The sequence below is a fragment of the Gadus morhua genome, chromosome 4, assembly GCF_902167405.1.
Source record: "Gadus morhua chromosome 4, gadMor3.0, whole genome shotgun sequence".
Taxonomy (NCBI): Eukaryota; Metazoa; Chordata; class Actinopteri; order Gadiformes; family Gadidae; genus Gadus; species Gadus morhua.
In genome coordinates, this window is record NC_044051.1 from 15,755,363 (window position 1) to 15,777,862 (window position 22,500).

The following is a 22,500-nucleotide window of genomic DNA, read 5'->3' on the forward strand; positions in this document are numbered from 1 at the left end:
TTACTCCCTTAGGGGCACGCGTAAATAAACACACACTACTAAACCGTCTGGGAAAAATAAAGCTCTTTCTTTGTGGGCTTGTGCTCTTTCAAGAGGCGTGCCGTTACACATTTGATTCATCCCATTCAGATATTACCCAAGCAAGAGCGAGAGGGGACGCAAATCAAAGCGCAACATTGAAAAACATCCATCACGCTAACAACTTGACGATTCTCCCCGCTCCAGACCAATAACACAAACAGTGGAGCGGCAGAGATGTGCTCTGGGCGTGGGCAGACAGCATCTTCACTCTAATAAGAATGAATGCAGCACGGCAAAGTGGGGAATCTATCACTGCCGACTAGCGCCGCTATTAACCATTAAGCAAAACAAAGCCCAATTGGATCCAGAGATGAACACAAGAGTTGCACACAGACACAGAGTAAGGCTTCCTTAAACACACACGTGCACGTGCACACACACACACTTAAATACACACTCTAATAGCTCTCTAGTTCCCACACTCCTTTTTCTTCCTAGTTAATTTATGCAGAGGGAAGAAACAATAGAATTTCAATACTTGGGATGGGAGGTATGGCTCGAAGCAGAATCTAATCTGTAGCGTGTGCATTAGAAGCATTTTAGAATAGATATGGGTACATCTATGGGTCTGCAAGTTATGCCTGGCTCATTCCTCTCGGCGAACATCCGTTTAGACGAAACAAGATGGTTCGGAAAGACTGAGAACTAAAAACTGAGTAATGAAAAACTGTCGACAACAGAACAGAGAGTGTCCAGAATGAATTACTGCTGTGGAAGCAAGTGCTAGAGGAGGAGAGAAACAGTGGAGGCAGACTGTGGGACAGCCGAGACGCTGATCTACAGCTCCTACTGCTGCAGAAGATACAGTTCATCTGTGACAGTGTCCCTGTACTTAGCTCCAGGCTGTCAGCCCCAAGGAAGTTGAAGTGAGTAACTGGAGAATTTATTCAGTTCGCTCCTAAAAACATGCAGCGACATGGTTATTGGACGGTTACTTAAATGTACAAGACTTGTATGATTAAGGTACTCTGCTGTTACCCTTTTTATACAATTTGGGTTAAACACAAGTCGAAGGTGAATTTGTACTAAGGGACTTAAGAAAGCAATAACGGTACCCGTGTTTTTCTGGTTTAATACAAAAATAATAGTAAATGTAATGAAGGTAATGTTGATTAAAAGTGAAAGGGCTTACACTGTTATCAAACAGAAGTTCAATGGGTGCAACTAATAAACGAATCCATAAATAACACGTCTCCACTTTCGCGAGGCACCAAACAGCGGGTAAATCTTTAATTGGATGGATTTGGTTTGTTGCCGTCTTGCCCGGGATGCTTCAAAGCCCAGCATGAGGCCCGAAGTCTGCTGTTCCCAGGAAAACTCCCCGGCTTTTCAGTAAAAGAGGCGGAAGGCGTATTGTACACGAGCAGCGAGTTAGCATTACGCGGCAGGCTGACCTTTGGCTGTGTGTGACGAGTGCCTTGTGGCTGACGTTTCCCTTCACTTCAGGAGCTCTCCAGTAGGAAGAGTACCTGTAATCTGGCCGCCAGCGGAAACCACGCAACACACACAAAAAAGTGGGCGACACCAGGATAAACTGTGCTGCAACACACACGCACGCTCGCACAACCCACGTACACACAGACACATCGGTATATCGACGAACACACACACACACACACACACACATACACAAACACACACACAAGGAAACACACGTGGACACCTACGTACACACACACGTCCCTCACTACTGCCAGGAACGTCACAGTGGGAAGCTGAAATGTGAACACACACACGCACACACACTCGCGGGCTGTGCGCACAGCTGGCCTTCGCACCACAAGCACCGCAGGGTGTGACAGGCAGACACGCCAAAAGAGGATTTGTGGCGAAGCTTCGGGAGAGGAGGGAAGAGGGTGAGAGAGGGAGAGAGAGAGAGAGTAAGAGCGAGAAGGGGTGAGAGGAAGAGCGAGAGTGAAAGATAGGAGGAGTGGAAAAGAGGGGATTACACAGGCGATATTTCACTGCTGAACATACCAATTGGCTTTGGCTGTCTTGTCTGGATGGGCATAACACACACACACACACACACATACACATATATACAAACACACAGACACGTATAAACACCCACATATACAAACACACACATATAAACAAACGCAGACCCAAACCATGTGAAAAGGCAATGCACAAAAAGGCATTCACAGCATTTCTCCCATGGGTTGTTCCTGGTTCTGAGCCAGGATGATACAATACCACCGGGGTCCTTAGGAGCCTGAAGGGCTAACTACCGCCAGCTAAGCTAAAGTTACTGACAGACCCAAAGGGTTATTGAAAGAATGACTGACTGACTGACTGGCTGAATGACTGGCTGACTGACAGCATGCCGTCTCTCCAAAAGTAAGCTTCAGCAGAGCCAGGCCTGAAAAAATTACAAATCTGTCAAGAGCAGAAGAATAGAACTAGTGGATTATGATTCATTGGATTGATTATGTGAATGAATGTGAACATTTCATCTGAGCCACAGTCTGAGGAAATGTGATGCGATATAATTAAAGACAGAACTTCCAAAAGTTGCTGTCCAACTGTTTTTCGAACAGAATTGGACAGAAATTCATTGTATTGTAATTGTATCCTTCTCACTGATCAATCAAACAAGTCATATTCTTTGAATGTGGCTTTGGCTTGAAAAATACATAAAAAAAAAAAAATGAAGAACTTAAGTCTTTTGAGAGATAAAACCAATCAAAAGTGAATATTCAAGTATGTGTATGAGATGAAGGAGAGACAGAGAGAGACAAAGAGAGAGACAAAGAGAGCAAGGAAGAGAGAGGGAGAGAGTGAAAATCGCCGAGGGCGTGTTAGGGTCTGGCCCTTACAGAAAGACAGGATTAACTTTGTCAGAAGCAGTGAATGCATACGAGTGTGTGCGCACATGGGTGTGTATGTGTGTGTGTGTGTGTGTGTGTGTGTATTCCATGTGGCAGATATGAGGGTCTAGGGGATTATGTCACTGGGGGTTACATTGTCCCAGAGAGACGCGCTGGAAGCATTGGGGATAATGTAGCAACAATGGGAAATCTCTCTCTCTGTGTGTGTGTGTGTGTGTGTGTGTGTGTGTGTGTGTGTGTGTGTGTGTGTGTGTGTGTGTGTGTGTGTGTGTGTGTGTGTGTGTGTGTGTGTACAGCATTATTCAGTCTAGACCAAGAGTTACCCCTAAATCTCCCTAATGATACAGCTGATGAACCGAGACTGAATGCTATCCATCCACCCACCCATCCATCCTACTCTCATCTTTGTCTACTCTTGCCTGCTCTGTTTCTTCCACTCATTTCCTCTCTGTACTCTGTGTACTCAGGGCCCAGTTATTATCACAATCATCATCATATTGTCCAAGAGCGCCTTCGTGTTTCGGCCCCGCTCCTCTTTATGCCCCCCCCCCCCCCCCCCCCCCCTCGCCACGTTATTACCGCACAGCGCTGGTAATCTCCCCGCGCCGTTGTGCTGATGGAGGGCATATTCTAAACAAAAGGCCGTGTGACCAAGGCAGGGTACCGTCATCAGCATCGCCTCCGCCACCGCGAGACGCACCGTGACTCAGGGGATTCTGCATGGCCCCGGGGTCATTTGTAACTTCCTTCTTTTATATGTTTTTTTACATACAAGGCAACCACCATTATGGTTTTTTTTCAGACTTGACATAAACGCCGCCCCTGCAGGGTCCCGCTGTGCTTCTGTATCGTGGTCTGACCCTGAGTCTTTGTTGTTTAGTGTTTGTTCTCCACCTGTCCACCAGATGTCCTTAGACGTTTCCCCCTCACTTCACATCCAGATCCAGCCTGCAATGACTTCATTCCCCTCACCTGTCTGTCCTTGTCCTGGTCTTCCCACCTGCACCTCGTTCCCTGATCAGCCTCTTCCTTTATATAAAACTTCCATTCCTTTGTTCCCTTGACAGTTAGTTTTTATCTAACATGTCCCTTTGTTTTTGTGGTTCTCTCGCTGTTCGCCAGTTCATGGAACTGTGGTTTTATGAGTTTTTTCTATTAAAAGCCTTTTTTCTGCCTCATTTCCCACATACTCGGGTCTGGTCTGCATTTGGATCCCGTCTCATTTTAGTTCCTGCCGCCACGCCAGTGCCGGTCATGACATATGTAGAGGTTGTTATGTCAGTCATGTGCGTTTGGTCTCCAGCCCACTGAGATGGAAGGGGTTCCTTCCTCCAGAGGGTGAACGCTTATAGACGTTCAGTGTGTTCGACTATGTTTAGGGCTGGCTGGATGGAAACTTAATTCAAAAGGGACGCATGTATAAATACATAATTGCTGAGTAAAGACACCCGAACGGGACTGTAACTGCACACCAAGGAGTAATAATACCGTAGTATTTGAAGGCAAACCCAGTTCCCAAAATATGGTACTCTGTTACACAGATTTCTGGTTCATTTTGGGACAGTTGTTTTTAGTGAAATCCAGAGGTCATCAGAGGACGCCTTTGAATCCTGCTTTTATTGGAACACAAACATCGCTTGAACACAGTCGCACATGGCAGGTCCACCAGACTAAAGCTCCCTCACTTTAACTCTCTCTCTCTCTCTCTGGATCAAGAGCTATGGTCATGAATCCAAAACGATCTTACATAAACAGTTAACTAGACATGCTTTTCTGAACTGGCATCCATAAATACACACACAAACATTTTAAAAGTATCACAAGACGCACCCACAAAAAAGAGACAATATTGCAGGCTTTGAACTGCAATATGTCTATAACACAATATGAGAGGGTTTGAAGAAGTGAGAAGAATGACACGAGAACACAAGACGTATATAAACAAGTGTACGGGAATCAAATCCCGTCCTATACAGTAGCATAAACCCCAGCGAGGCCTTGAAGCTTTATAATTACACTTGTAAGCTTAATCCCCTTTGCTTTTGTTCTCTCAGTTGATGTATGTTATTGCTTTTTTCTCATCCATGCACACACGCACGCTCACGCTCACAAGCACACACACATGACACACATAAACACAGAACAGCAAGGCTCAGATGCAAAAGCTGGATTGGTGCCAGAAATCGGTACATATATTTGGTTTCAGACACCAATCCAGAATTAGCCCAAAGTAGAACTGATACAGTCCTGCCAGACACACCCATTACTTTCTGTTTCTGCCCATCTCTCCTGTCCCCATCACATACACACACACACACACACACACGCGCGCACACACACACAGTGACGTCTACCCCCTGTGTGTCAGACTTTTTTTTGGTCTCTGTTTCTCTTTCTCTCACACACAAACAGAACACGTAATGTCTGCCCATTGCTCGCTCTCGCTCTCTCTTCCTCTCCCTCTCCCTCTCTCCTAAACACACACACTGTACACCTTGTGCCAATGTCTCTCTATCTCTCTCCCTACACCCCCTATCACACACATGCATGCATTTTAAAATAGTCCATGACATAGTCCTGAGTAGTTGGTAGTACACTCCATCATCTAAGGTCATCAGCTTGGCTGACATTGTGTGCTCGCTCTCTCTCCCTCTCCCCCTCTCCTTGTCTCTCTCTCTCTCTCTCTCTCTCTCTCTCTCTCTCTCTCTCTCTCTCTCTCTCTCTCTCTCTCTCTCTCTCTCTCTCTCTCTCTCTCTCTCTCTCTCTCTCTCTCTCTCTCTCTCTCTCTCACATTGTGCCTTTGTCCAAATCAAACACGAATAACCTTACATTGATGAACTGCTCAGAATAGATAAGACACTTTGTTATTGACGAAGATGTATTTGTATTGATGATACTTTGTAGTGTTGCTGACACACATTTGCCAATGCATGGACTGTCTTGATGACACACACACACAGATATACACGCGTAGTTACACACACGCCTGCTGTTACACAAACAGTGGCACAGATACACAGGAGGCAACTCAACATTTGCACACACAGACTGACACACACACACACACACACACACACACACACACACACACACACACACACACACACACACACACACACACACACACACACACACACACACACACACACACACACACACACACACACACACACACACAATCTCCCGCTCCCCCTCGCTTGCTCTCACCTGACTCTCTCTCACCTGCACCTGCATGAGGGACCCGCGGTAGAAGCAGCATGCTGCAGCCGACAGAGCGCTCCAGAGGCTGCACCGCTCCGTCATGGTGAGGAGGAACACACCTTCCTCTACACCACCTCGTCTCCTCCCGCTGGGAGGACAGCCTCCACCTGCTTCGGTCTCCCCTTCACCCCGTCCTTACCCCTTCCTTTCTCATAAACCTCTCCGTATCCCACCTCACTTTTCTTTTTCTTTTCCCCTCGCTGGCGCCTGTTTTATCTTCTTTTATTTCCGACTGTCTGCCCGTTCTTTTCCAACAAATCTTCAGGGCGAAAGCCTCGACGTCTAACAATCTGCCAACATAGTGCTCCGGCCACTCCAAAGGGGCTAAAATAAGCTATCACGCTATAATGCTAACACCACAGCCGCACCTCTAAACATATTAGCTATTATCGACGAGGAGCGAGACGCTAACAGCTGCCACTGATCCCGGCGCGCGATACTAGTGCTCCTGACATCGCCGCTCGAGCTGCTGCTGCTGCTGCTGCCGTTGCTGCACCACAACCCGGCTTCTGGTGGGCTTCCGCCCTCCGCCTCTTCTTCTCCCGCTGCACTGGCTGCGCTTCACTCCGCTGCTAGGGATTACCTCATTGCTTTGCCGATGAAAAGAGTGTGGGTGGGGGGAGGGTGGACCAGTGGGAGAGAGGATAGAGGGAGGGAGGGAGGCAGGGAGGGAGGGAGGAGAAGGGGGATAGCTAGCAGGCAGAGCAGAGGAGAGGAGTGCTGTCGAGTTGCTGCCAGACCCCACCCACGACCCCCGCTTGTCCACCTCTTTGAGGCAATATTGACCGCGCTCTGAGGCAGGATCAGGTATTCATGATGATGGCAAAAGTTCAAGGGAAATAATAATAATCATAATAATAAATGTTTATTGGATAAAAGAGAATTATCAATCTGTGGATTTGGATGTTTGGGAAAAGCTGGAGGATTGCGAGCAGAAGAGGCGCTTCAAATTGAATGTGTTTGTAATGCCCGCCCCCCCAACCGGAATGTGTCCTTTAGTTCACTACTGAAAAGAACCCAGGGGTGGCAGGGGGGAGGAATGTGGCACCCACACACACACACACACACACACACACACACACACACACACACACACACACACACACTATCACACCCTATACCCACACCCCTAAAGCCAACCTCCACACACCCCTATGCCCCCTACACACGCATCCCCCTGAATTCTCCCTCCACCCACCCCCCCTAAAGTCCCCCTCCACACACCCCTACACCCCCCCTACACACAAGCGCACACACACAATTCCTCACTTTTTCTCATAAGTATGGAAATGCACGGCTCTGCATATATCATTAAACATTGTGGGGTGGGGGGGGGGGGGTAGCAATTTAGCATTTGGTTCCTGTGGTGAAATAATGTTGACAGCACTGTTCCCTCTCTCTCCCTATCTAAACCTCTCTCGCTCTTGTGTGGTGTCTCTCTCTCGCTCTCTTCCTCTTTGTGTGTGTGTGTGTGTGTGTGTGTGTGTGTGTGTGTGTGTGTGTGTGTGTGTGTGTGTGTGTGTGTGTGTGTGTGTGTGTGTGTGTGTGTGTGTGTGTGTGCGTGTGTGTGTGTGTGTGTGCATAATGATGTGTTTCTCTGGGTACTTGCAGACTGCAGCAGGACGTGTAATTATGAGCTGGAAGAACACACAGACAGGAAGGAAGGCAGGTGTTTCATGGATAAAATGCTCTAATTTTCACCGGCCCATTGCACACGCGCACATTAAGAGACATGCGCACACAATGTGCACTCATTGCACACACACACACACTAAACACACACACACAGGAGTGCAGGAGGGAGACGATTCGAGGAGGCGGAGCTTCCTCCCCCCCAGGGGCCCGAATAGGTGACATCATTGAGGACGCTTCGCCATGGCAACGCAGGGAGAAACCTTGACAGCATCCTAAATTGTAACAGCGCTTTAAGTTAGGTCTGCACCACTTCAGGGTAGGATGGACTTCAAGAGGCCAGCACCTCTCTTCACACAGCCCTTCTCTCTCTCTCTCTCTCTCTCTCTCTCTCTCTCTCTCTCTCTCTCTCTCTCTCTCTCTCTCTCTCTCTCTCTCTCTCTCTCTCTCTCTCTCTCTCTCTCTCTCTCTCTCTCTCTCTCTCTCTCTCTCTCTCTCTCTCTCTCTCCCTCCCCCTCCATCAACCATAAGCATGTTAAAAATTAGGGCTGCACATAACAATCATTTGTATTGCCTATTCATCTATGAAGCCATCTATTGTCTTCCATGACTTGATTAATCACGTCGTTTAGAAAATACCATTAATTATGGGAAATCCCCATCGCAGTCACCCAGTCTAGAATGAGCCTTCCCTGTCGAGCAAGGATCCGAAACAAAGAAAGCATCTCAATAGCACAGCATCCGTAGGCAGCATATTTTTGTTCTTGTTTTTGCTGAGAGACGAATGACCCAAACAACGGATCAATCCTCACCATCACAACCGACAAACAATTCTTTAGAATTGACGAATCGCGTCAGCAACACGCCACCAGAATAACACGCAAGCAAGCATTTCTGTCCAGTAATCAATAAACTAATTGTACACAGCGCTCAGAGCCTGGAGAAGGGGGGGACGCGGGACAGATAAGGTGGAGGCTACAAGATAAGGGGGGGCAAGATAAGGAGTCTTCCAGTTATCGCGTCCCGGAGTCCCAGTGGTCCCAGTACAGGATTACACCCTGGCCACACAGCTGCGGAGCCTGGTATAATCTCATAAGGAACGGGGAGCTGGTGGGGTTTCCTGCCCTGAAATCCTCTGTAATACCACAACAGAAACAATCAAAACAGGCATTAGGACGGGCGGGGGCCACACACCACTCCACCCGAACTGGGAAGGGTGGGCCCGAGATGACACCGCCCCCCCCGCTCGAGAGGAGACCAGCTGAAACCAAGACTTTACCGCGTACAACAAAATACTAAACAATAAGTTTATGGTTTAAGAGTTATTAACGTCTTTCAAATAAGAGCTGCTTTGTTAATCATCTGTTTAAAAGGAGATTAAATCCCACTTTGGATATGTACTGAATGTGCTGTAGACTATTTTTTCCTTTTTCATGCATGCTTCTTTGATTCAAATGTGTTTTGATTACATTTTAAAGGTGGTGGTGCAATGTGTCCCATCCATAAACTGTCTCATTTAGCTCATGGACCTCCCGCGTTTCAAACAATCTCCAGTCTGCTTGCTTTCTTCTCATCAACATCCAGACCTTCTTCTGTGTACTCCAGAGTCAACGCAGCGCAATAGAGAGGTCTTAGCACAAAGGAGTACCGACCATGCTAATTCCTTCCAGAAGACAGCGACATGATGTGTTTTATGCACTTCATTTTCATAATGCATATCTGTGTATTAAGCATACTGACGCATAAGAGGCTTAGCTTATAAGCCTACTATCTTTGGACGGCATTAAAAGATGTTTAGCAGCTTAAGGGTCTTTTGCGGTTCAATTATACTCAACATTTGGAATCTCATAAACGAGAGGAGAGTGGATTAAAGTGGTCGCCCAATCATCTGTTTTGCTGACCTTTCCAGCTATTTCTAGTTGTATCTTTTAAAGTTTCCGCATGAAGGCATACTTTCCATAAAGAGCTGAAATGTTAAACTTTCGCGTTCAACTTTTCTTCTTCTTCCCTCACCTCTGCCGCTCTTTTCATCTTCATTTATTTTCCATCTCTCCTTTCACCTCCTCCTGAGGTTCCCTGGCGCTCCTAATCTCTCTCCTTCTCCCTTCCCACTCCTCATTCCTCTCCATTCAGAGAGGAATTAAAAGCCCAGCCTCACATCTTTCTTCCTTTTTTCCTCTCCCTTACAGTAGCCCCCCCCCCCCCCCCCCCCACCCACCCACATCTCACCTACCCCTCCTCCTCTTCCAGACCTTCCTGCCCCCACCCCTTCTACTTCCCCCTTCTCGTCCACTCCATCACTCTGCCGTTCCATCATTCAATCTCTCCGTCGCTCAACCTTTTTTCCCCTCCCTCCCTTCACCCCCCCCCCTCTACTCGTCTGGTTAGCACACACCCCGTCCTCACCTCCCCACCCCCCCCCCCCCCCCGCTCCTACTCCCCACCTCTCCCCCCACGTGACCACCTCCCGCCTATTCATCCCTCCTCCCGTACACCTCTCCCCATCCCCCATCCCCCACCCTACCACCTCCCACCTCTTCGTCTTCCCTCCCATCCACCTCTCCCCCTATGTCCCCCGTGCCACCAGCATCTCCCACCTCCCCCCCATCCCCCCCCCCATCTCTCCTCCCGTCCACCTTTCCACCTCTACCCCCTGCTCCCCCTCCCTCCATCTCCCACACATCTCCCCCTCCCCTCCACCTCTCCCCTCTCCGTCTCTCCCGTCCTCCCCCGTGCTGGGGGGGGGGGGGTCCTCCGTTAAATATTAATTAGTGATCCCGTCCCGCCGGCTGATGGGGGAGACAAAGGCGGGCCGCTGCGTGGTCCTGTGAGCGCCGCGCTGATGAAAGAATTATGGCAGCTCGTGCTGCAGGGGAGGGGGAGCGCGGGGGAGGGAAGGGAGGGGAGGGAGGGAGGGAGGGAGGGAGGGAGGGAGGGTCTGTCTGTGTGTGTTTAACAAAACTGCAGGAAGAGAAAAGGCGAGGAGAGAAAATTAGAGAAAGCTAAAGAAATACACTGAAGATAAACGAGGAATCCTTTATTTTGGCTCGGGTGCCTTTGATGGGAACATGTGTGTGTGCAGGGCTGGTGACACGCACGTGCACGTGATTGTGTGTGTCCGTGTGTGTGTGTGTGTGTGTGTGTGTGTGTAAGTGCATGTGTGTGTGTGTGTGTGCGCACGCACACCCGCTGTAAACAAAGGGGTGTTCCCTACTGGGGATATGATAGTGATAGCTAATGTGTGTGTGTGTATCCGTATGTGCGTGTGTGTGTGTGTGTGTGTGTGTGTGTGTGTGTGTGTGTGTGTGTGTGTGTGTGTGTGTGTGTGTGTGTGTGTGTGTGTGCATGTGTGTGTATGTGTGTGCATGCACGTCCGATATACATCACACAGACAGTCTGTGTTGCAATAACCAAACCTAATCCTCCATTGAGCCAGTATGTTTATCTACGTGTATCTATGTGTAGCTACGTATGTGTATCTATGTGTATCTTTGTGTACGTGTATCTATGTGTATCGATGTGTACCTATGTGTACCTGTGTGTATCAATGTGTAACTATGTGTTTGTTTATCTACATGTATCTATGTTTATTTTTATCTTTGTGTATATATGTTTATAAATGTGTTTATGCGTGTAGCTTCTTTACCTATTTATATTATTGTGCATCTATGTTTAGGTAGTTTATCCATGTGTATCTAATGTGAGTGTATATATGTGTATATTTGCGTACATACGTGTGTGTTCATATGTGTATCTACGAGACTCAAAGCCTGCATGACAACATAACCCCCAGTAACAGCTCTTCCTTGTCCCCCTGGCCTAGCAGAAACATCTAAGTATTCTGCCATCTCAGTATTTTAGACTTAACAGACACACTCAATGTTCATTAGATGTTTCTCAGCTATATTCCATTTACAGTATCACTCAAGTTGAGTCAAGAACTAATAATACAAAACATTGTTAAATAGTGAAACATTTCCTTAGCCTCTCAGTGATTATATTTGTTAATTCCACTTAACATGGGTGCGTCGGATTTTATTTATTTTCTGGATTCAAATTAAACTAATGAGTATATACCTGATCCAGATGGCATCATAACTCTGCACTTTCACTTCTCATTATAACACATCATCCTAAACTCTTCACACCTCACTACAGTGACTGCATATCAGTGGCACTTAGGGCTATTTAATGATTAACCATTAACGAATAATCTGCATCAATAATTTAACCGACAAAAAATGTACTAACCGACAAAGTAGGTTTGGCGTACCATTTCTTTCAAAAATGGGTTTGGTTTGGTCTGCCTTGTTAGTCTAAAAATGGCAGTAATTGCGCCGCAACTGACATTGTTATGTTTGGCGGCACCATTTGGGGAACATGGACTGGCAGACAAGAACCGCCCAAGCGAGAGCCTTATTGTTTCATTATTCTCTTGGTTTAAATAGTTTGTGCTTCATGGATTTTTGTTTCACATAACTAATATGGAGCTGGAATTGTTTAAATTAAACTGAAACTACTAAAAATATATGCGTCTTGCTTGTTGTTAATTATTTATGTTTCATTGAATAATGATTGTTAACATGTTCAACTATCTGTAAAGGACAAATGCAGGAAATTTGCAACCCTGGTGGCAGCTGGGCTGTTTCTATAAGCAGATACTAGTCTGAATAATCAACTATCTGAAACCAGATGAGGACATATGTAAATTATATCTACGAGCACGGATTAAGGCTTTTTGTGTGTGTGTGTGTGTGTGTGTGTGTGTGTGTGTGTGTGTGTTTGCACGCGCGCGCGTGTGTGTGTTTGCACGCGTGTGTGTTTGCACGCGTGTGTGTGTGTGTGTGTGTGTGTGTGTGTGTGTGTGTGTGTGTGTGTGTGTGTGTGTGTGTGTGTGTGTGTGTGTGTGTGTGTGTGCTAGCGTGTGTGTGTTTGCGCGCGTGTATGTGTGTGTGGGTGGAAGGGTGTGTGTGTGTGTGCGTTTGTTAGCGTGTGTGTGTTGGCGCATGTGTGTGTGTGTATGGGTGTGTGTGTGTGTGTGTATGGGTGTGTGTGTGCATGTGTGTGGGTCTGTGTGTGTGGATGGGTGGGTGTGTGTGCGTGTGTTAGCGTGTGTTTTTGCGCATGTGTGTGTGTGTGTGTGTGTGTGTGTGTGTGTATGGGTGGATGGGTGTGTGTGTTTGTGTGAGTGAAAGAACATTCATTGAAGACCATCCAAGGGAGTGCCTCAAAGGGGGCGCCGGGTTAGCATGCGCTGCCTCCCACTAACAGAGGCGCCAAGCTAATTTAATCTACTGTAATAGTCGTACAACACATACACACACTCAACCAGACACAGGCGCTCGCATGCACGTAGACAGACACACACACATACAATCACTGAAATAATCACACAAATGCATTGCACATAGACAGACGTAAATACAAACGCAAATGCACATAGAAACACATGAACACACACACACACACACACACACACACACACACACACTCATTGAAGCAAATACACACACCAAATAGATCTGATGATTAAATCTCATCTAATTTCTCACACACACACACACACACACAAAGAGGAAATTCTAACCAATCTTTTAATCAAAATAGCAGTAACGCATATACACACAGCTGATCCCTTAACACATTTCTGTATGTGCCAACACACACACACGCAAAAACACCAACACGTACACACACACACACACACACACACATTGCTGAGCGTTCTTTAAAACAGGCTCGTGCCAGCCGTCTGGTAATGAACCACATGTGAACTCCCCCCCCCCCCCCCCACACACACACCACACACACCATGCCACTAAACACTAGCAGACAAAGCAGGGCTGAGCTGCAGATAAAAGCAAAAAAAACACGTGGAAACAAAAGTGAACTTTCATGCAAATACTTGCATCTGATAATAGTACATATTAGACACACAGACACACACAAACATACACAAGTACCAGACGTATGTACCAGAGTATGCACGTCGTGGCTACTTGTTTTTACCAGTCCCACCCTGGCGTTTAATAAGGCAGTTATTTATGTCCATGTGTATTAATCTTTAATAAAGGATCAAACACTGAATAATATATATAGCTTGACCGGCCATGCTTCTGCCATAACACAAATCAACGGGAGATATGCGGTAAATGATTCACGTGACGGGTAAGTACTGTACGCAGCCGGACATTATTTATTGATCAGATGATTTGATGGAAGTCCATTTGCCCCTTATAAAATACAATAAAACAATCAATTGAATATCTCAGTTCCTGGTTCATCTCAGTTCATGGTTCATCTCAGTTCATTCCATCTGTCTGTCTGTAAGCCCGTCTGTTGGTTTATTCGTCTGCACCTGTCTTTCTGTGTGTCTGTCCCTTTACTAATTGCATCAGCCTACCTTCATCTCGACATTAATGCTGTGTATGTGTATGTGTATGTGTGTGTGTGTGCGCGTATGTACTGAGGTTGTTTCATGAGTCAATAGGAGCAGCTGACCATTATATGGCAGTGAACATTCAGGGCAACTCCTGATTTAAACATCAGTTGCCATAAATGTTTTAGGGATATAGATGTACATGCATGAGGAGAGAGGAGGAGATTAGAGAGGAGGAGGCGATTAGAGGGGAGGAAAGGGGAGAAGAGGAGAGGGGAGGGGAGAAGAGGAGAGGGGAGGGGAGGGGTGGAGTGGAGAGGAGAGAAGAGAGAGGAGAGAGGAGAGGAGAGAGGAGAGGAGAGGAGAGAGTTGAGAGGAGAGGATAAGAGAGAGGAGAGGAGAGGAGAGGAGAAGAGAGAGGAGGGGAGAGGAGAGGAGAGGAGAGGAGAGGGGAGGGGAGGGGAAGAGAGAGGCGAGAGGAGAGGAGAAGAGAGGAGAAGAGAGGAGAGGAGAGGAGAGGAGAGGAGAGGAGAGGAGAGGAGAGGAGAGGAGAGGAGAGGGGAGGGGAAGAGAGAGGCGAGAGGAGAGGAGAAGAGAGGAGTTGGGAGGAGAGGAGAGAGGAGAGGGGAGGGCAAGAGGAGAGGGGAGGGCAAGAGGAGAGGAGCGGGAAGGGGAGGAGAGGGGAGGGGAAGAGGAGAGGAGAGGAGAGGAGTGGGGAGGGGAGGATTGGGGAGGAGAGGGGAGGAGAGGAGAGAGGAGAGGGGAGGAGAGGAGAGAGGAGAGGAGAAGAGAGGTAGAGGTAAGAGTGGTTGCAGTGCAAATAAAAAGGATAAAGAAAATGGAAAAAGGATATATTTAATAAAACCTGAACAAATAAAGTACGGCCGCAAGTAATTTATCACCAGATAGAAAATGTGCGAGGAAGTGTTATCAGCCTTCATCATTCAGAAAGTTCCCTGAAAACCTATTACTATCAGGTTGATTAAGGATTATGCAAAACTTCGCTACCCATAATAAAATAAAAGACCGTAAGATGATGAAGACAGATAATAATGATGAACACACTAGGGCTTGCTGTTGAATTTCCCTGTAACTATAATCCAGTGTCTTTTCCATTCTTATTCAGTTCATTCTTTCTGTTCACCCCAAGGTCACGAAAGCACTTCCACTGTGATAGTCACCGATAGCCCATTAACTTCCTTTGTCTCCACCTATTGGCCACAGCAGGAAATGCATGCTGGCAACATGGCACTGACACAAGCCGCTTTATCTGAGATCAAATTAGGTGAGTGACACCTCGAATTAGACACAATGCGGGCTGAGCGAGCTAAAATTGGCCTAATTGTGGAAGTCCAAAGCCCTGCAATCTCACATAATTACATTTGATCTCTTGCGTCAAGGGTCTGACTTAATATCACTGCAAGGAAGAGACTTAATGCAAACAGATACACCTCCCCTGGGATGGGATACTATAGATCTGGTATTACGGTAAGATACTGCTACAGAAGCATCACCGCTGGATGTGAGGCTATAGGTCTGGTATTACGGTAACATAGTGCTACACAAACCTGGGATGTGAGGCTATACTGCTGGTATTATGGTGAGTGCAGTTATAAAATACATATGAGTGAAAGGAAGAAAGAAAGAAGAGAAAGGAAGATAGGAGGTAAGTGAAATGAAATGTAGCATTGTGTTTGTTTGTTTGTTTGTTTGTTTGTTCATTTGAATGCTTCACAGTAATACATGTTTCGTGTTCCTTCAGGGTTTGTGTCCTACTTATGTTGGAGGAAGAGGGAAGGATTATTCCTCAGATTCACCCATAAGAGGAGTTGGCTCTAACAACCTGAAAGCCAATTGTTATTTTCCACTGTTCAGGATTTAATTGTGCGCTAAAATGTACTAATCAGTGTTTAGCAACTCATTTGGATACTTTAGCTCACTAGTTGTGTAATCATTTCCCTCTGTGGTTATTGACCAACACATTTAGTCAATAATTGCGTGGTTGCATTTTCATTCACTGAAGTATCTTACACAGCGACACTGCTCAAGTACTCTGGTGGCATTAGGAATAAATCATAAAAAGCTTTTCTAGACCAACAGGCTTTTCTCCCAGACATCCATAGTCCGCACACCGCCTGGCTTGCATCATGAAGGATTGTACAGGGGGCGCCCACAGACAAATACCAGACAAGAGGAAGGCTGACGAGCCCTACCTGGACGTATTCACCCTGGGGATCAGACGAATCCGTGTGGCTGAAAGATAAAGAACAGAAAAGAATGAGCGAAGACGAAACAATGGAGGACATGAATGCATGCTGAATAGAGGGATGCCCATAGTCAGACGGACAAAGACATATTTTAATCTACAGCATATCTGAACTGCACGTCATTAAGTGCATCTCCTAGAACAGGTTTTTATAGGATTATTTTAAGTGCCTTCCTATTGGAGTGTGCGCACACGTGTGTACATGCATGCATGCATGCACAAGTGTGCGTGCATGCATGCATGCACAAGTGTGCGTTTGCGCACACTTGCATGTACGCGCGCGTGTGTGTGTGTGTGTACATGCAACCGGTACCTAGTGAGCATGCCAAAGCACAAAGAAAACATGCCATGAACATGAAACATGAACATGACTTTCCCATGAAAATGTTATTTCTGTCATTTCTCAAGGCTGTGACTTTTAACCTCCCCTTAAGAGGGTACGAATGAATTAATTCAGGACAAAACAGCACTGGAGAGATTCCGGATTTAAAGACAAATTAAAAGTGGCAAAGTTGGCCTCTCAAATCTCCTGGGCCCCATAACGCTAAGTAAGACACATTATGTCTGACATCAGCAGAGCCCTATCATATGACCTGATAGAGGGAGGGAGGGAGAGGGAGCGGGAAGTTGACCAAAACTGAAGATGACGGCATTCGATTTGAGAGAAACAACAGCAGCAACGTAGGACATCCAAAGACACGAGAGAGAGAGAGAGAGAGAGAGAGAGAGAGAGAGAGAGAGAGAGAGAGAGAGAGAGAGAGAGAGAGAGAGAGAGAGAGAGAGAGAGAGAGAGAGAGAGAGAGAGAGAGAGAGAGAGAGAGAGAGAAAGAGAGAGAGAGAGAGAGAGAGAGAGAGAGAGAGAGAGAGAGAGGAAAGAGGGAGAAAGGGAGAGAGGTAACAAAGGAGAGAGGCTAAGAGATGAGAAACAAAGAGAGACGGAAAGGGAGGGAGATAAAGGAGGAAAGACTCAGAGAAGAGTGATGAAGAGAGAGAGAGGGAGGGAGATAAAGGAGGGGAGGGGGAGAGAGGAGTGATGAAGAGAGAGAGAGGGAGGGAGGTAAAGGAGGAGAGACTAAGAGAAGAGTGATGAAGATAGACAGAAAGGGAGGAAGATAAAGGAGGGGAGACTGAGAGAAGAGAGAATAATAGAGAGAGAAAGAGAGAGATAAAAATGGAGAGAGGTCGGTTCCCACAGAGGAGCTGAAGGAGGGGGTCTTTGAGGGGGGGGGGGGGGGGGGGGGTTGAGCTACATTATCCACACGGTCACAGAGGGGCCGGATCAGAAGGGCCCCGTCCTCAAGCTGGCCAGGGGAATGTTAATGGGCCCTGTGCTAAAGCCGCTCCATATATTATCTGTCCAGCGCCAAGTTTCTGCTGCCCGTTGTGACTGTACATGCTGAATACATGGTCCATACGTTGAAGGATGGATCTGTTGTTAACAGGGCTTCACTCTCTGTCTGATCCTCTTCCAGTGTATTGTATGATGCAACTTCATGGTTTATAACATGACTAACTTGTAATGTATAATTTAACATGGATCATAACATGACTATAACCTGCAATGTATAATGTAACTACATGGTTTATAACATGACTATAACCTTTAATGCATAATGTAACTTCATGGATTATAACATGACTTTAACCTTTAATGCATAATGTTAATGTAACTACATAGTTTATAACATGACTATAACCTGTAATGTACAATGTTAATGTAACTACATGGTTTATAACATGACTATAACCTTGAATGTATAATGTTAATGTAACTACATAGTTTATAACATGACTATAACCTGTAATGTACAATGTTAATGTAACATGTATAATGTTAATGCAACTACATGGTTTATAACGTGACTATAAACTGTAATGTGTCATATAACTATACGGATTGTGACATGAATATAACCGTTACTGTATAATGTAACTACATGGTTTCTCCCGAACCTGTAATGTAACATGTAACTACATGGTTTATAATATGACTATGACCTGTAATGTATAATGTAACTTCATGGTTTATAACGTGACTCTAACCGGTAATGAATCATTTAACTACATGGTTTATAACATGAATGCATAATTTAACCTTACTCTTTGTACTTCGGGATTACAGTGGATCAGTTGTGTCCGGTATTTTTGCTCCTCAGCTTTCACTTTGTGATTTCATCTCCTGCTAGAAAGTGTATATATATATTTTTTTTAATATTATATTTCACTTTCCATCTGCAAGGCGTGAAACAGGCAAGGTCAAGACAGACGTAAAGCGGTGACAGCAGAGGACAGGTGGTTTGCATCGTTGGCCATGAAATAAGGATTAAAATACTCCAGTCGTGGGAAACTATTGAATCTAGTTTTCAACACAAAGTAAGAATATCAATACTATCAGATGGCTATTCATTAATAATAACCCTCTCTAATGTGCTCTCCGGATGAACTCTATTTTGAACTATTCAGGCCATAATGGATTAAAATACACAAAGTGCACAAATGTAAGGCAGTGAGAACCCTTCTTCATGGCTTTTTTTACTTTGCCTTGCCATTGTTGACTGACTATGGCGCAAAAACTGATCAAATACAGACTTTAAAAACCAGAATGTGAGTGAGGTCATTCAGCCCCGGGGGAATACAAGAATCCGCTCTCAGCTCAAGATAAGACAGCGATGTGGACCGAAAGAAAATAAAACAAAATAAAAAAAGACTGAGTAAGAGAGAATGAGGAAATAGCAAGACAGGGCTGGAGGATAAGTCCCCACAGTACACCCCATTCCCACAGTCCGAATGGAGGAAATAACGGGTAGCCTATTATAGACAGAGCTGACATACAAATATTCACAATGAGCACGCCTGCGCGCATAGACACACACACACACACACACACACACACACACACACACACATGCACGCACGCACGCAGGCACGCACTCACACACAAACACTTACACACACGTCTGCACGCACACATCACACGCGCAAGCCGTGGTAAGTAAATTCCAGTGCAACACAAGACATTATCTCACCACTCTGCCATTCACTATAACGACAATGGAAGGAGACATAAACAGGCAAATCAAAGACGGAGCGAGTAATTACAGGCTGCCATAGGTCTATGCTCCTGACAATACTGACATGGTTGACATTTCAATAAAAGCATTCATTGGCAAACAGGCGGAACATAAGCCGATATGGGTATTGTGTGTGTCAAAGCAAATTCACATAAAAGGTGCTATATCGCCGTGGCTGCTCAGACTGCATTGTGAAATCAATAGGGAATTTCAACCTTATTCGCTGAATTCACAAAAGTAAAAAAAACAAATCCTTATTTCGTCAGCCTCTTAAACCTATCGCCCGTGGGAAATGTTGTGAATCGCAAGGCAAGCAAACTTCACAACTTTGGAAATCCCTGCAGGCCATATAAAAATGCGTAATTTTGGAGCCATAATTTTTCACTGAATATTGATCATTGCCAGTGAATAAGTGTGTGTATTTATGCAACCTTACTTTGCGTATAAGCAATTATCAAAACAGCACTCAGAATCCTCTTAACACATAGGCCTGTTGCATTTAGCTTCTCTCCATTTTATGTGACGTGTATCCTATTCTGTCATTCAAAATCGAATCCCGTTCCATGTAGTATGACGTCAAGTTTCTTCTATATATAAAGCCTACACCCATCACCCAAACACGCCCTATAGCATTTTATTTGATCCAATCGGATATGATTTCAGACCAGACTGAGAGACGATCTTGAATTGCAATATCTGAAACATAATGAAACGAATGAATGTAATGAAAACGGATATCCCTCTATCAGAAGTCCCTCCCTCTCTCCCACCACTCATCCAATGGTAGTGAAAGTCCCACCCTCTCTCCCGCCAAAAACTCTAATTCGGAGCATGGCGTTCATGTCGGGAGATCAGCACGTGATTTATTGTAAACATATATAAACACAAAGCTGTTGTATATCATAGCTTACCTAGAAACGTTGTCAGATATTTTCCCCGCTTCAGACCCCTTCTCCGTTTTCTCGCCTTCCTCCTCATCTCTTATGGGTTCTTTGAAGGTACCCTGGGTTGTCGGGGGGTTAGGATGGCTTACTACACCATCAATACCCTCTGTCACCTCGGATGGGGTCACGGCATTGACCGTGGGAGCTTCTGGTGCGCTGGGCTCATCATGTGTCGTGTCTTTGGCCTCCTTCTCGGATTTTTCGGTTTCTTTGGATATCGCCGGCTTGTCTGCGGGCGGAGGGACGTTAGGGTCACATGTCAATGGAACTGTTGCATTCTGGGCCCTTGGGGGCGAGTTCTTCTCTTTCGTACTGCTGCTGGCCCCACCTGGACAGCAGAAGGGGAGGGAAACAATTTTACCTTAAAAAACATGATAAAAAGCCAGAAAAAACAATGTTTGTAGAAAAACTGACAAACAATTGGCCTATTGTTTAATGATGATGCAGGCGTCAGTGACGTCATTTCATATTAAAATTTACGGGCATTTAGCAGAAGGTTTTATCCAAAGCGAGATCCAACCCTTAATACACACATTGACACATCGACGGCGGGGTCAACCAGGCAAGGCGACAGCCAGCTTTCCGGGAGTAGTCAGGGTTAGGGGTCTTGCTCAGGGACACCTCGACCCTCCGCTTGGAGGAGCCGGGGTTCGAACTAGCAACCTTCCGGTTACAAGTCCACCTTCTCTACCTCCTAACCCAAGCAGACCTCCGTCACCATACCTTTATCCTTCTTTTTCTTCTTCCTTGACAGCAGACGTGGCAGGGTCCCCATGTGTGTGTAGTTGTCGCTGGAGCGAGCGTAGCTTGTGGTACGCGGACGCATGGCCCCCATGTCATCCATGGTGGTCTCAGAGACCGGAGAGAGGGGGCCGGCGGCGCGGCCGTCATCGCGGTCTTCATCACCGGTTGCTGATCCATTGCCTGGCTGTTGTGACTGGCGAGGGGCCTTGGAGTCCTTGGACCACCGGAGGGAAAGGCTGGTGAGGCTGCCCAACCACTTGAACGCTGAGGACAGAGATGGAGTAACACACACACACACACACACACACATACGTACACGCAACATACACACACGCACACACGGACAAAGACATATTTAGTGTGATGGACCTGATTCAGCAGATATAGTGTGTATTTGCATGTGGTCTTTGTAAGCGTATCCACATTTGCAGTGCTGTGGGTGTGTGGTTGTGTGGCTGTGTAAGAGTGTATGTGTGTGTGTGTGTGTGTGTGTGTGGGGGGGGGGGGGGGGGGGGTTGTCACTTCCTCTTATGGTTATTTTCATTTTTTCGTTTTAAAGATTATGCAATTTATCAAATGGTCTATTCAATTTCACTTTTTTAACCAGAGATGACCAGAAGATCACAATAGACTGATGGTTAGGCCTATGGCATGAGATATTCATATTTAATTTCTCATAAGTGGTACATTATTACTAAGTACTCACACAGCCTTCTAATTAATACGTTGCAAACATTGAAGTACGTACAAGACCAAAAATATACATTTTCTTTGATTCAGACCAGTTTAACCAATCAATCTTGTTGTGCTTCAAAGGCTTAAAAAACTTAACAACATTAATAAGCCTACATGATTAGATCATAATAATAAATGTGGCAACACAAACTTGTTCTAGCTGCAAGCCGATCACACATTAAAACTGTTAATACACAAGGCACACACACACATGCTACTCACTGCGTTTTCGAAAGCTCATGTTGGCAATCCTCAGGAAGCTGATCCAACATGGAGCAGAAGAATGCTATGAGATACAGTTATCTGTCACACAGATGCAGAGAGAGAGGGAGAGAGGGGGGGGGGGAGAGCGAGAGAGAGAGAGGGGGGGGTGGAGTTTTGTCATTTCCTGTGTAAAAAAGGGGTGGAGTTTTATGGTGATTTGACTAGATGAGAAAAAGATGCGTGGTAAAGATACACCACATGTTTTTATGGAGAGTAGATTGCAAAGTGTTGAAAGTGTGGTTGTGTGTGTGTGCATAAATTGAAAATCACACATAATAAGTCAAGTGGT

General features: G+C 45.9%; 1 protein-coding gene across 5 annotated transcripts in view; it reads right to left on the reverse strand.

Moving 5' to 3' along the window:
- sh2d3ca (SH2 domain containing 3Ca) overlaps positions 1 to 22,500 on the reverse strand; it is a 52,086-nt gene that overhangs the window by 29,069 nt on the left and 517 nt on the right. For 2 of the 5 annotated variants that reach the window (XM_030353377.1, XM_030353376.1), the window contains exons 2-5: positions 22,170 to 22,250; positions 21,192 to 21,476; positions 20,436 to 20,796; positions 16,401 to 16,440 (exon numbers count right to left, since the gene is read on the reverse strand). In XM_030353377.1, coding sequence (XP_030209237.1) covers positions 16,401 to 16,440; positions 20,436 to 20,796; positions 21,192 to 21,476; positions 22,170 to 22,188 — 705 coding nt within the window. In that variant the 5' untranslated portion in view covers positions 22,189 to 22,250. Of the gene's footprint in view, positions 1 to 6,122; positions 7,279 to 16,400; positions 16,441 to 20,435; positions 20,797 to 21,191; positions 21,477 to 22,169; positions 22,251 to 22,500 lie in introns of those variants that run through there. The other 3 variants (XM_030353378.1, XM_030353379.1, XM_030353380.1) reach the window with 3 other exon arrangements.